General features: G+C 42.7%; 1 protein-coding gene across 2 annotated transcripts in view; it reads left to right on the forward strand.

Annotated features, from left to right (window-relative positions):
• The window catches only part of LOC109917726 (carcinoembryonic antigen-related cell adhesion molecule 1-like), a 16,790-nt gene that overhangs the window by 1,522 nt on the left and 826 nt on the right, over positions 1-14,442 (forward strand). The window contains exons 3-5 of one of the 2 annotated variants that reach the window (XM_020517582.2): positions 1,702-2,058; positions 5,448-5,729; positions 8,339-8,434. In XM_020517582.2, coding sequence (XP_020373171.2) covers positions 1,702-2,058; positions 5,448-5,729; positions 8,339-8,434 — 735 coding nt within the window. The remainder of the gene's footprint in view (positions 1-1,701; positions 2,059-5,447; positions 5,730-8,338; positions 8,435-14,442) is intronic. The other variant, XM_048604824.1, reaches the window with a different exon arrangement.

Below are 14,442 nucleotides of genomic sequence, written 5' to 3' on the forward strand. Positions count from 1 at the left end.
GGGGAGGCGGATAGAAGATGGATAGAGGAGAAGATAGGTGGAGAGAAGACAGACCAGTCAAAGACACGGGGATGGAACCAGTAAAGATGAGTGTAGGTGGGGAGTTAGGGAGGAGATAGGTCAGTCCAGGGAGGACGGACAGGTCAAGGAGGCGGGATGAGGTTAGTAGGTAGGAGATGGGGGTGGGGCTTGAGGTGGGAGGAGGGGATAGGTGGGAGGAAGGACAGGTTAGGGAGGCGGGGACGAGCTGGGCTGGTTTTGGGATGCGGTCGGGGGAGGGGAGATCTTGAAGCTCGTGAAGTCCACATTGATATCATTGGGCTGCAGGGTTCCCAAGTGGAATATGAGTTGCTGTTCCTTCAACCTTCGGGTAGCATCGTTGTAGCACTGCAAGATGCCCAGGATGGACATGTCGTCTGCGGAATGGGAGGGGGAGTTGAAATGGTTCGCGACTGGGAGGTGCAGTTGTTTAGTGCGTACCGAGCATAGATGTTCTGCAAAGCGGTCCCCAAGCCTCCGCTTGGTTTCCCCGATGTAGAGGAGGCCACAACGGGAACAAGATTATCCAACACATCATCCTCCGACACTTCCGCCATCTGCAATCCGACCCCACCACCAAGGACATTTTTCCCTCCCCACCCTTATCTGCTTTCTGGAGGGACCACTCTTTCCGTGACTCCCTTGTCCGCTCCACACTCCCCTCCAGCCCCACCTCACCCGGCACTTTTCCCTGCAACAGCAGGAAGTGCTACACCTGCCCCTACACCTCCCCCCTCACCCCCATCCCAGGCCCCAAGAAGACTTTCCACATCAAGCAGATGTTCACCTGCACATCTGCTAATGTGGTATACTGCATCCGTTGTTCCCATTGTGGTCTCCTCTACATCGGGGAAACCAAGCGGAAGATTGGGGACCGCTTTGCAGAACACCTACTCTCGGTTTGCACTAAACAACTGCACCTCCCAGTCGCAAACCATTTCAACTCCCCCTCCCATTCCGCAGACGACATGTCCATCCTGGGCATCTTGCAGTGCTACAACGATGCTACCCGAAGGTTGCAGGAACAGCAACTCATATTCCGCTTGGGAACCCTGCAGCCCAATGATATCAATGTGGACTTCACGAGCTTCAAGATCTCCCCTCCCCCGACCGCATCCCAAAACCAGCCTAGCTTGTCCCTGCCTCCCTAACCTGTCCTTCCTCCCACCTATCCCCTCCTCCCACCTCAAGCCCCACCCCCATCTCCTACCTACTAACCTCATCCCGCCTCCTTGACCTGTCCGTCCTCCCTGGACTGACCTATCTCCTCCCTAACTCCCCACCTACACTCATCTTTACTGGTTCCATCCCCGTGTCTTTGACTGGTCTGTCTTCTCTCCACCTATCTTCTCCTCTATCCATCTTCTATCCGCCTCCCCCTCTCTCCCTATTTATTTCAGATCCCCCTTCCCCTCACCCATTTCTGATGAAGGGTCTAGGCCCGAAATGTCAGCCTTCCTGCTCCTCTGATGCTGCTTGGCCTGCTGTGTTCATCCAGCTCTACACCTTCTTATCTCAGATTCTCCAGCATCTGCAGTTCCTACTATCTCTGTATTCCTACTTGTTCCTCCACCCTCTCCATCAGGATTTGATATATGCATTTTATTGTTCTTAGATTAACATCAAAAAATGATTTGCACAATCTATGTTTATGTTTTCCAGTGGTCCAATTGTTCGTACTGTGTGAATCTTTGCTCTCCAGACCTGATACAATCTCTAATGCCACTGCTGGAGAAATCCTCCTGTTCCCCATACAGTACCAAGGCAGTGATCAATATGATGTAACATTTGGTTTGAAATTTCCACTAAATTTTAAAATTTTCACATGGAAGTCCAGTAATCCAGAGAAATTGCACATTGTGCACCCACTGTATAAGTACAGAGTTAAAATCCACAAAGGCTTTGTGGTGCTTTATAACGTACAAGTTAATGACACTGGTGTATATGAAATCCACATTGATTACTTTGGAACAGAACTGAAAAACCGTGATCAAAGTACTTTCAGGATCCAAGTATTTGGTAAGTGTTTAATTCTTGATTGTCCACTAAATTTGATAATTTTAGTAATGTTGTCTTTTCATTGACACCTTAAAAGTTAAATGATGTCAACTGTACTGATGTTTAAAAATCTATTTCTTTACTAATTAAAGAAATTAATCAAAAGCTGCACATAATATCAGTCAAGAAATATGTACATTTGAACCAATTTATCATTTGCCACAAACGTAAAAAGAAGTTATTTCATTACCTATGCTCCTGTGAATCCTTATATATCCTATTTCATACAAACAGGTTCAGCAGGATTTCAGCTTATTCATGCAAAACCACCAAAATTTGGCCCAACTACAAAACCACACAGCATAGCGATTGTTTTTCACCAAAAGCTATTGAATTTTGTCTGTGAGCCAGAACCTTCACGCTTCAGTGATCAATCCACAAACCCCTGGGAACAAGTTACCATTAATTTAACAAAGAAGCATAATGAATCTATTGTTGTTCCATTGGGAGTGACATTGAGCATTGATGTCACTAAAGACATATTAGCTGAAAGGAAAGAATATTTTTCATGAGGAAAATTAATTCAGTATCTCCTACTCAAACTTGGATTATGGGCTGAGTCCTACCAGAAATTAACTAAGTGTAATTTTTGGCAAGTTTGAACACCTGTGCGAGCCCTAGCGTGTTTTCCTGTGCTATTGTCCCAAACTCACCTTATTAAAATGCATGATTCCACTATGGCATCCCACTTGTGATATTATCTCATTTGCCATAGGCTGATGTACTCCCCACTCCCATGATACCCTGGAATCCTTGAGGCTGGTGCCATCTTTGAAACCCAGCCATGCACATGGTCAATAATTGGCAGTGTGGAGTTTCCTTTCATTGTTCACGTAGTAGGACAGCAACCAAAACTCAATGCTTCTCAGAGCACATACGTGACATGACTGATACATCATTACACCTACAACGGCACCTTCCCACATATATCACACTACTCAGCAAGACACACAGCTTACCTAACCTTAGCTGGGTACATCCCATCTTACAACCCTTTCTAAGTCACCGATACTCTTTCTTCAATCCCAAGTGTGACCCAGCATCTTACTGTTCTTCATTGTGGGACCATCACATACAGGAAAACTTCCAAATACTTTAAAGCACTCATTATTATTCACTAACAGCTAAAGCTAACCGAAAAAAGGAATCCCCATTTGTCTGTTGGATCAGAAAGGAACTGCGTGCCTGTTGAACACCAGAATTTGATGAATGATTACTGTACCCTGTTCTCATCTACTAGAACCTGGTGTTAATGAAAGCTAGACTGGTTTGTAATGCTTGATGCTGCTGCACTATGTGCAGAAGGTGATGTTCCTCCTCCTCCTCCATGCCATCATCTAACTCCCTGGAATTCTGACTGCTCCTGCTCTCCCAGCTCATGAGCCTCTATCACATTCCCTCTAAATGTGTTCCAGTAGTGCACAGTATGCAAGGATTATTTAGCATATTCTGTCCAGAGTGTACTGTAAGCAACTCCTCCTCAGACATATCCAAGTGTCAGAAACTGATCTTCAGGATGCCCATCATCTCCTTCACCATGATTCTGGTCTACGAATGGGCTGCAATGTATCTCTTCTCAGCCTCAATCAGGGAGTGGCATAACAGAGTCATCGACACGGTCACAGAGGAAATCCCATGACCTTTAGTAACTGTCCATGCAAGGCATCTGGCCCCTCAAATGCAGCTAGAACAGGAGAATTCTCAAAAATATACATCATAGCAACTCCACGGTAATGGGTGCAGATTTCCTCATCACAAATGACTTTCACAATGATCCCTTTTCTGTTGATGAACTCTCCATGCAATGTGTGTACACATCAAGCGCTAGACATGGGCAAAGCCAGCGATGCTGCCAAAGTCGACTGACCAAGCTACAACACTGACCTTGTCATGGGGAAACAAAGTAATGTGATCTGGCACAAGTGGCATCAGTAACAGCCTTGACACTTTTGTGGCTGGATGATTGAAACCATCCGCAAAGGTCTCTAGTGGGTCCTCAAAAGAAGCCCGTTTTGAAAAAGTTCAATGCCACCAGGATAGGATGGACTCCTTCCCCTTCATGTTGCATGCCTGCTCCAGCAATTAGTATAGGTCAGTAACTGTGCTTCGGGCATCCTCAGTTTGAAGCAATATTGTGCCTCGCTTGTCTGGAGGAAATGACATTGAGAGTGATAGGGCCTCATGTACCTCCAGAGTGACCTCTTCATATGGAAACAGTTCAGCACAGGACATTACACAGCACAGTGCCATGCAACTGCACAGTTACCCAACCCTGGAATGATCACCATTGACAAGCATTAAAAGCAGCCTGACTCCGTGTTTGCATGAAAAGAAAGTCGAGATGGCAGTAATGAGAGCCTTTAAGCTCTGGCTGAGGGGACAACATGCTAAAGGGCAAAACAGGGCAGGAATATTGTGAGCATTCCAGTAAGTGCTAATTGAGTGCTGAAAGAACAAGCGAGCAGCCTGAGACACAGTCTGGTCTGTCCCAGAATACAAATTATATTTCCAGCAGCTTTGTTATGATGGTGGCCAGTGCCCCAAAGTGCATCTGTATGGTGTAGAAGTGTTCTGTAAGTGATGTAGAGATGGGCCATGATGCAGAGGGCATGGCAGATGACAGATGCCAGCATCCAAGAACATGGGACACAGCCAGTCACTAGCTATGGAATGTGCCCAAAGATGTTGGTATTGGGTGTCCAAGATGGATGCCAAGGCATACAAGGCTATGAGCCAACTCCTGGAAAATAGAATTAGAATGGTTAGGTCGTTGTTTGTGACTGGAGCGATCTTGATGATTCAAAGAGCTTTTTGCTGTGTTGTGACTCCATGAGTCCATGGAGGCCATCAGGAGCAGGTGGTAAGATGAAGACTCGAGGTAAGTACTCTGATTTTCATGTCAGCAATTCTCAATGGATTGTTTCCATGAAGCAGATGGTTGAATAGGAAATTGCATACTTAATGAGGAAAGATTTGGTACTCTTGAGGATGATAAGGAACAATAATCCCTATTAATAGGCAATTCTCTGTTCCTGAGTGAGAGATCAAGAAAGGTCTCATTTGACTTCTCATGCAATTCTCCCAAATTTCTCCCCAAAGCCCATGTCGTCTAGGGCCTTACAACATTCTCCCCATTGTCTCCCACACATGCAACTTATGACCTCTGTTATATTTGACCTTCAGTCTTTAACAATGGTTCAAGCAAGACCCTAAATGAAAAGGAAAGACTTACATTTGTGTTCTGGGAAATCATAGCTCTCAGGAATGTCTCATAAGACAAAATATTCAATGAATTTCTCTGAAGTGTGATGACTATGTTGTGTAAGTTAATTATCATCCATATATTTTAGAACCAGTTTCCCAGCCTGTGATAGAGATTCGTGACAACTGTGTGAATTCATCAAATATCACTTTGAGCTGCTCTGTCTCCAAAGGAACAAATGTCACAATTTACTGGGAAAAGGTGTCCTTGTCTGGAATTTGCAGCAAAATATATGATGGAGGAGTGCTTGTGATAGACTGTGTGAATGAAAAGGAACAAGATGAGTACAGGTGCATAGCAGAAAACCCAGTCAGTAATGCAACCAGCAACCAAGTGACTTTCGACGAACGCAAAGCGATCAATCCTAAGGGTGAGAAATTGGAACAATGATCAATACTATCATAACTCTTTGTTTTTTAAAAAAAGAGAAAATGCTGGAAAAATAACCCCATATGTGTGCAGAGAGAGAAAAATATCGTTAATGTTTTTGGTCTGATCATTCACCAAAACTGGAACATGTTAGAGATATGATAGATTTTGACCAAAGGGTGGGAAAAGGTCAATGGGGAGGGTAGAAGAAAGGACAGATTGAACAATGGAAAGGTTAGTGTCCCAACACCAAAACGGTCACTCAACTCACAATCTAAAGCAACTTACATTACAAACAAAGGACACAAAAGATATACTTTTCAGAAATTCAAAACAAACTTTCTACTGCATCCAAACCCAGCTTTTGGACAGGAAATTTCTTCTTTCCTTGGGATGAAATACCTTAAGTCCCTGAATAAAGCATTTGAAAGCTGATAAAATCCAGACAGAAATCCCTGACCACTTGTCCTCATCTGTAGATCGATCTAAATCCAACCTAGTATAAGACCACAATTACTATCAGGATACACACAGTTACTCAAAACATGGCACTTAGAACTCTTCGTCCCACTTCATTAAAAGTTGTTCTTAAAACTCAATTTGTAAATTGCCTATTAATTTCTAATCAAGGGTCACTGGACCCAAAATGTTAATTCTGCTTTCACTCCATAGATGCTCCCAGACCTGTTGAGTTTCTCTGTTTTTCAAAAACCCTTGATTAGAAATTAATAAGCAATTAACAAATTGCTGTTTCAGATTTCCAGCATCTGCAGTTCTTGATTTTATATTATCATTAATTGTCTAATTTAATTGGTCTTTCCTTCTCTTTAAGTTGACTTGACATAAAACAATTGTGTTCCTATCTATTAAAGACACAAGGACAGTTTTAGCTAATAAGATTCTCGGTGCTGCTTGTCGCTCCCATTCTCACAGACTGTTTGTTTGCAATTAAACCTCCACTTTAAAATGCTTACAGTTACTAAAACTGATTTGTAATAATTAATAACAATATATCAAGTATTCACAAATGATTAGTAAAAATAGTATCATTACTCAATTTATTTTGTTACCATTTTGGGATTGTTAATTCTGGCTGTGTGCCAGCACAGGATTTCTTCTTTCCTTTGTTAGACTAGCAAAGTCCATGAATGTGTAAAAGTCTCTAAACTTACCAAATTAAGTGACCAAAATCTTAAACTAAAATCTAAATCCCAGGATTACTTACAGGCAGGAGTCCAGCCCAGAAGTGCATGGATTGCTGACCCCAACTCCTGCGTTTTAAAGACACCAGATATAACATTTGTGGTCAATTAATCACCCAAAGGAAGGCTCCCAAAGCACAGCGCAATAAAGCGAAGAACTGTGAATGCTGGAAATCTGAAGCAAAACTAGACGCTGCTGGAAAAAACTCAGCAGGTCTGGCAGTACCCGAATGGAGAAAATGGAGTTAACGTTTTGGGTCCAGTGAGTGCAGTGTGCAGTTGAGGGCAACACATCCAATTGATGAAGGCAGGCATTCAGGAGCAGAGGGGATAAGTCATGAACCAGAGGATGATTGGTCAGGGTCACCCATTGGAAGGAACCCTGGCATGGGGTTGTGGCTACTACAGCAGAGTTGGTGCTCTGGAAGCTGAAGATAGAAGACTGAAACTTCTAACTTTGAAATCTCTTGAGTTATTGGAGTAACAGCAGCAGCAGGTAAGAGCTTGTTTTTAAAATGTTGATGCCTATTGTTCTTGCAGTGCATTATTGAGGACTCTCGTCAGAGAGCACTCCTGTGCCATTCCCCTTATGAATAGCAAGCATTTAGAAACTCACTTCCTTTGGACTCACATTGACGTCAACAACTTCAGCACGCAAACTCTGACCCACATTATTACCTTTTCTTTAATGTTCCAGTTTTCTTTTCAGACAACAGCACACCTGCTCTCAGTACATTGTGTTGCTTTTGTTTCTGCTATTTCTCTCTCTACACAGGTGTTCCCTAACCTGTTGTCTTTTATCTGGCATTTTCCGTTTATTTCAGATTTACAGCATACATAGTATTCTCCTTTCCAATAAATATTTAAAGTTTATTGTCATTTTTTGAAGGCAAAAGCAAGCTTATGCTTTTCAATGTCCATCCAGTCATAAAACTCTGAAAATGAAAACAAATTTGCATTAACTCTTCATACGAGTTTAAAAAATTCATGGCTCCAGAAATATTGACAATTTAATTAATAAAACCCCTCATGCACACAGACCAAAACCCACATTCTATGCTCTCTCATTCAAAATCCAAATACTAAAATAAGCAGTATGAATATGTATATAAATCACACATCTTACATCATGTAAGGAACATTTACATTCATCAGTAAAAGATTAAATAAACTTATCATGAAAGAGTAAAAACAGAAGCGTAAGGATATAATATGCCTCACCAGAAACTGGTGGAAGGGAACTCCAGAATGGTTTTAAAAGAGACATGGACAAAGGTTGGAAAAGGATTTAAAACTGAGTGGCGTAAGGTGGGTGGAATTAAATAAATGAGTGATTCTCAAAGAACTGCCTCGAGTCCAAACTGACTAATTTCCCTATATTTCATTAAATTCTGTGAATCAATTTTAGGTGAAAGAAATCATTTGATGGTACTAGTTTCTGTGGTGATGGCAGTTCTGGTTTCAGCCATTGTTTACCTCTGGAACATTCGCCATTGTAAAACTGGTAAGTGCTACAGTACAATTAGCATGAATCATTTTGATTTTTTCTGATTGATACTTGATTTTAAGGGTCTCCTTTAATATTCTCATTAACTCTTTTATTAGGCAATGTAGTCATATAGCAGGATCACCTTTTCTATTTGTGTTCGTATCTGAGCAATTTAGAGTCACACAGGAGCAGAATTGGACGAATTCACCAATGTCCTCAATACTCAATATTACACCATTAAGTTTGAAACAATAACACACAAAGACAATGTTAATTTCCTGGACTATCACTATATTTAAAACGCTCCAAAACAACAGATATCGATTCAAAACAAAGATTTTTTTAGAAAACATACGCTGACAAACCTTCGATAAACTAAAAGCCATCACCCTAAACATAACATTCTGCCAGCTGGTGAGGTCACAGCTAGATGGTTGCACGTTTATCTCTAACGGAGTCACTACACTTCAAATGATTCACTATACGTAAGACAATTTGACATGTGATAACACAGAAATGCAAAAGTGTTATGGAATACTCCTATTCAGTATTAAATTATTCAATTACAATAATATCCACTACTCCTTTCTTAAAAGGTTTAAGACCCCTCACTTCACTCTTCCCCGCAGCATTTGTAGATCTTTTTGTACCACCCATTCCTCACCTTGTAGCTCCTCTCCCCCCTTCGCAACCTAATTTCAGCACAGGCCTTGCTTCCTGAGCCTCAACCTCACCAGCTTCACTTCCGAGCTTGTTCAATCCTTTCCCCTCCCCTGAGCTTTGGCTTCATTATTTCCAGCCTTGGTGGCTCGGCTTTCTCCATCTCCACTGACTCCGGCCCTACTTGCTCCAGTCCCAGTTCCTTTTGCTCTATCACAATTCATCTTCTCGCTCCTCCTTCAATCCCAGGCTAGTCCCCTCAAATGTTGGCTTACTATTACCAATCGGCAGCAAAAACACCATAGAGAGCCAGCCTGTGGTTTGAGGAGCAGTTGCTTCTTGATTCTTTCCAAGCTACATACATGAAAATTTTTTTTTGCTGATTTCAGTCACAGCAGTGACCACTTTCTAGAGCTTTTTGGGGATTCCAGGGAGGAATTCTCCCATTGTCCCTATATATTTTGAGCATTGGTGTGAATAAATGTAGTTTCTAGCATACACATGTGAATCACACTGCAAGCCCAATTTGGTCATCTTAATCTGGTTTCCCGGTAATTCTTAGCACAGTCCAGATTATTCAGTGGGTACTGTTCAACATTTGAATCACATCTAATGTTCAACAGTATATTCTGAATTTTGCACAAAGTGGCTGGTTGAGGTGTTCGGAGACACCACCACCCCAGATGCAGAGTCCGGGACGACACCAAGACACAAAGGGAGCAGGAGGAAGTGATGACTTTCTGAGAGCATGTAGGTGGCCCAGGTGACTTTTCCTTTTAAATATATGTTCATGATTCCCCATCAGTTGGAGTGATGGAGTCTTGGGCTGTACAGCATGGAAACAGACCATTCAGTCCAACGAGTCCATGCTGACCAGATATCCTAAATTAATCTAGCCTCATGTGTCAGCATTTGGCCCATATCCCTGTAAACCCTTCCTATTCATGTACCCATCCAGATGCATTTTAAATGTTGTAATTGTACCAGCCTCTACCACTTCCTCTGGCAGTTCATTCCAAACATTACCACCCTCTACATGAAAAAGTTGCCCCTTAGATTCCTTTTAAATCCTTCCCCTCTCACCTTAAACCTATGTCCTCTAGTTTTGCACTCCATTACCCTGGGGAAGTGGCCTTGGCTCTTCACCCTTGCTTTGTGCTAGGGAATATAGCCCCAGCTTATTCAGCCTCTCCCTATAGCTCAAACTCTCCAACCCTGGCAACATCCTTGTAAGTCTTTTCAGAACCCTTTCAAGTTTCACAACATCCTTTCTAGAGCAGGGAGACCAGAATTGAACACAGTATTCCAAAAATAACCTAACCAATTCCCGTACAGAAACAACATAACCTCCCAACTCCTATTCTCAATGCACTGTCCAATAAAGGCCAGCTTACCAAATACCATCTTCACTATCCATACTACCTGCAACTTTACTTTCAAGGAACTATGAACCTGAACTCCAAAGTCTCCGTTCAGCAACACTCCCTAGGACTTTACCATTGTGTATAAGTCCTTTCCTGATTTGCCCTTCCAAAATGCAGCACCTCACATTTATCTAAATTAAACTCCATCTGCCACTCCTCGGCACACCAGCCCGTCTGATCAAGGTCCCATTGTACACTGAGGTAACCTTCTTCGTTGTCCACTACACCACCAATTTTGGTGTCACCTGCAAACTTACTAACCATACCACTTATGTTCACATCCAAATCATTTATATAAATGACAAAAAGCATTGGACCCAGCACCAATCCTACGGCACACCGCTGGTCACATGTCTCCAGTCCGAAAAGCAACCCTCCACCACTGCCCTCTGTCTCCTACCTTCAAGCCCGTTCTGTATCCAAATGGCTAGTTCTTCCTGTGTGACTGAATAATATCTTAGCTGCAACAATAAGAATGAAAGTGCTGAGGCTGGCCATCCTTAGCACTACTTGATGTTTTATGATCCAAGGTGTGCATGCACCATATGCAGGCTATTGGAACTGGAAAATAATTGTTAGTTTAGCAACTGGATTGCATCTTCGCAGACTGCAGTGTGCTGCTTTTGCATCACAGCCGTTAAAAGGCTGTATTCTTGATTCATGTGATAACTTCAAGGGAGCTTGGGACCTTGATTGTGTTTAGTCCACACAGTAAGTCAATAGGGGAGGTGATAGGCCAGTGGCATTATCGGTGGACGGTTATTCCAGAGACCCAGATAATGTTCTAGTGACCTGGAATCGAATTCTTTAAAAAAAGGTCTGGAATTAAGAGTCTAATGATGACCATGAATTCATTGTCAATTGTTGGAAAAACCCATCTGGTTCACTAAGTCCTTTAGGGAAGGAAACTGTCATCCTTACCTGGTCTGGTCTATATGTGACTTCAGACCCACATAGAACATAGAACATAGAACAGTACAGCACAGTACAGGCCCTTCGGCCCACGATGTTGTGCCGAACTTTTACCCTAAACCTAAGGTCGATCTAACCTCCACCGCTACCTTATACTATCATCCATAGGCCTATCTAATAGCTGCTTAAGTGCCCCTAATGAGGCTGACTCCACTACCCTCTCCGGCAATGCATTCCACGCCCTTACCACTCTCTGAATAAAGAACCTACCTCTGACGTCTCCCCGATATCTACCTCCTTTCACTTTAAAACTATGTCCCCTCGTAAAAGCTACCTCTACCCTAGGAAAAAGTCTCTGGCTGTCTACTCTATCTATACCTCTGATCATTTTGTACACCTCTATCAAGTCACCTCTCATCCTTCATCGTTCTAAAGGGAAAAGCCCTAGCTCTCTCAACCTTTCCTCGTTAGACCTTCCCTCCCTTCCAGGCAACATCCTGGTAAATCTCCTCTGCACCTTTTCTAACACTTCCACATCTTTCCTGTAATGAGGTGACCAGAAATGGACACAATACTCCAGATGTGGCCGAACCAGGCTTTTGTATAGCTGGAGCATAACTTCATGGCTCTTGAACTCAATCCCTCTATTAACGAAAGCTAACACATCATACGCCTTCTTAACAACTCTATCCACCTGGGTGGCAGCTCTCAGGGAACTGTGAACATGAACCCCAAGATCCCTCTGCTCCTCCACACTGCCAAGAATCTTTCCGTTAACCCTGTATTCTGCTTTCAAGTTTGTCCTTCCAAAATGAATCACCTGACACTTTTCAGGGTTAAACTCCATCTGCCACTTCTCAGCCCAGCTCTGCATTTTATCAATGTCCCTTTGTAACCTAGAACAGCCTTAGATGGTGAGTTGCTCCCCTTTACAATTACTATCCCTTCTGCATCCCAGCATGTTTCCTACCGTCGCCACAATTGAGTTCACCAATTTCCCTATCACAGCAGTGACCCCCTGATAACAGACCCCTTCCCCTTCACTTTTAGTAGGCAAGCCTCCAGGACTAACAGTGGTCCACACCTTGACTGACTGGGAGAGACAGCCCTGACTGTTGAGTGAGCAGACCCCTGACTGATCTCAGTGCTGCTCCTACTTCCTGTGACTCCCTGGATTGGTTGTACTGGTCCCATAGGCCTGACCACGGCTCACTTCCCAGACTGTTGTGAAATGGACCCTGTGATGCTCAACCCACTAAGCTCCCAACTGACCATGTCCAAGTTCCAGTACTATTTCCATAATGTTGTCAGGCCTGATAGCCTTTGCAGTTTCCAGTGTGTCTTGAGTCATTTTTTGATATCATGTGGAGTGAATCAAATTGGTTAAAGATCGACATCGGTGATATTGTGGGTTTCAGGAGGAAGGTGGGATGTGTCATCCACTCAGCACTTCTGGCTGAAAATGGTTGTTATAGTTTCATGAGGTTGACACCTCTTTTTCCATTACTCCTGGTGTTGCACACTTGCGTATTTCTTTCAACCAGCATTGATCTCCTGGCTTATCAGAGGATTAACATTTTTCTTCAAGTGAAGTTTGAATGACTGTGTGTTGGAGCACTATGAAGTCCTGAGAAGATTTTAACAGGTTTTTGAATGGGTGTGTTCTTAAATTTTACAGATTCATGATCATCCCAAAGACTTCATAATGTTATTATAAAATTTGTGTGCGCTGAATATAGCAGATACTGAATGAATGGGTATGAGAAGGAATGGAAGGGATATGGCAACTATGGAGGAGATATGGATGGGCTGTTGAAGGATGGAGGAGACATGGGGGCTACGGAGGGTGAATGGTTGGGTGAAGTACAAAGAAGTGTGGGGATGAGGGCTAGGATGCCTTTCACTCATATCGCTACCTGCGCCAATGCGCCAATTAACTGAGGTGAACCTTCCAAAATGCGTGTCTCAGTATCTGCTACAGCTGTTCCAAACACAGACCTGTTTTAGGAAATGTGTCATGACCAGGACCCGGATGAGAATCCCCAATTTTTGTTTTACTTCCAGTCGAGATACCCCAAATCATTAAAATCCTCTGTGAGGGGGGGGGATGAACTGGTTTCCCCTATTTATGTACTCACCACTCAGTTTGTCACAGCAAGGTTAATTTATAAAAGAAACTCTTACCTTGTGGATATCTTTCTTACAGATTGATTGAATTTGTGTTTTCAAAGGAGCCAATTTAACCAGACTTTCATGATTTAACATAAATGAGTTTATTAGTAACTAAACAGGAGAAGAAATAATGAAGAACACACATACATTCTGATGAGGAAGGAATGTCATTCCAAATAAGGATAAAAGTTAAAAAAAATATAAATTGTTATTCATGAAAAGTGGATGGTACAATGTTACAGCTATCACCTGGGATGGCAGGAGTACCATTGACATTGATAGTTGAACAGTCAATTTTGAGATCCTTATCTTATTTGCAGGTTGACTGAAATTCTTTTGTCCTGGTTCCTTTTGACAGTGGGTGGCCAGCAGCATTCTAACTAAAAGCATCCTTTCCTCTTTTCCCTGCAGTGCAGGGGTGGTTTATGGCTGTTCTCAAACTGTTTGAAGCTCCACACTCGGTTGAGGTGTGACATTCCATGGATCCATAGGCGACCCTGCCAGACAGTCATTAAATTTACATCACAGTCATCTCTTCACTGTAGCACTCCTTTGTAAAATAAAAACACATGTTGGAATTTAAAGTTCAATAACTCCATAATTATCTTGAGGTTCTGATCAATTGTCATGACAGGTTCCATCCTGAGCCCATCGCCACTACAAAGATAACAGGGTGGCCACTACCAAGGAGGTGGCATTACAATGTCTAGAAATGACCCAACATAATTCCTGCCTAGAAGGGAAAAATCCAACACACGGTTTGGACCTAATTAAGTAACAAATGCCTGCTGTAATTAAATACAGTGCATGATGAATTACTGTTTTAGAGGCTGTGGGGCATCAAACAGAAAGGGC

Source organism: Rhincodon typus, chromosome 13 (genome assembly GCF_021869965.1).
Source record: "Rhincodon typus isolate 14 chromosome 13, sRhiTyp1.1, whole genome shotgun sequence".
Lineage (NCBI taxonomy): Eukaryota > Metazoa > Chordata > Chondrichthyes > Orectolobiformes > Rhincodontidae > Rhincodon > Rhincodon typus.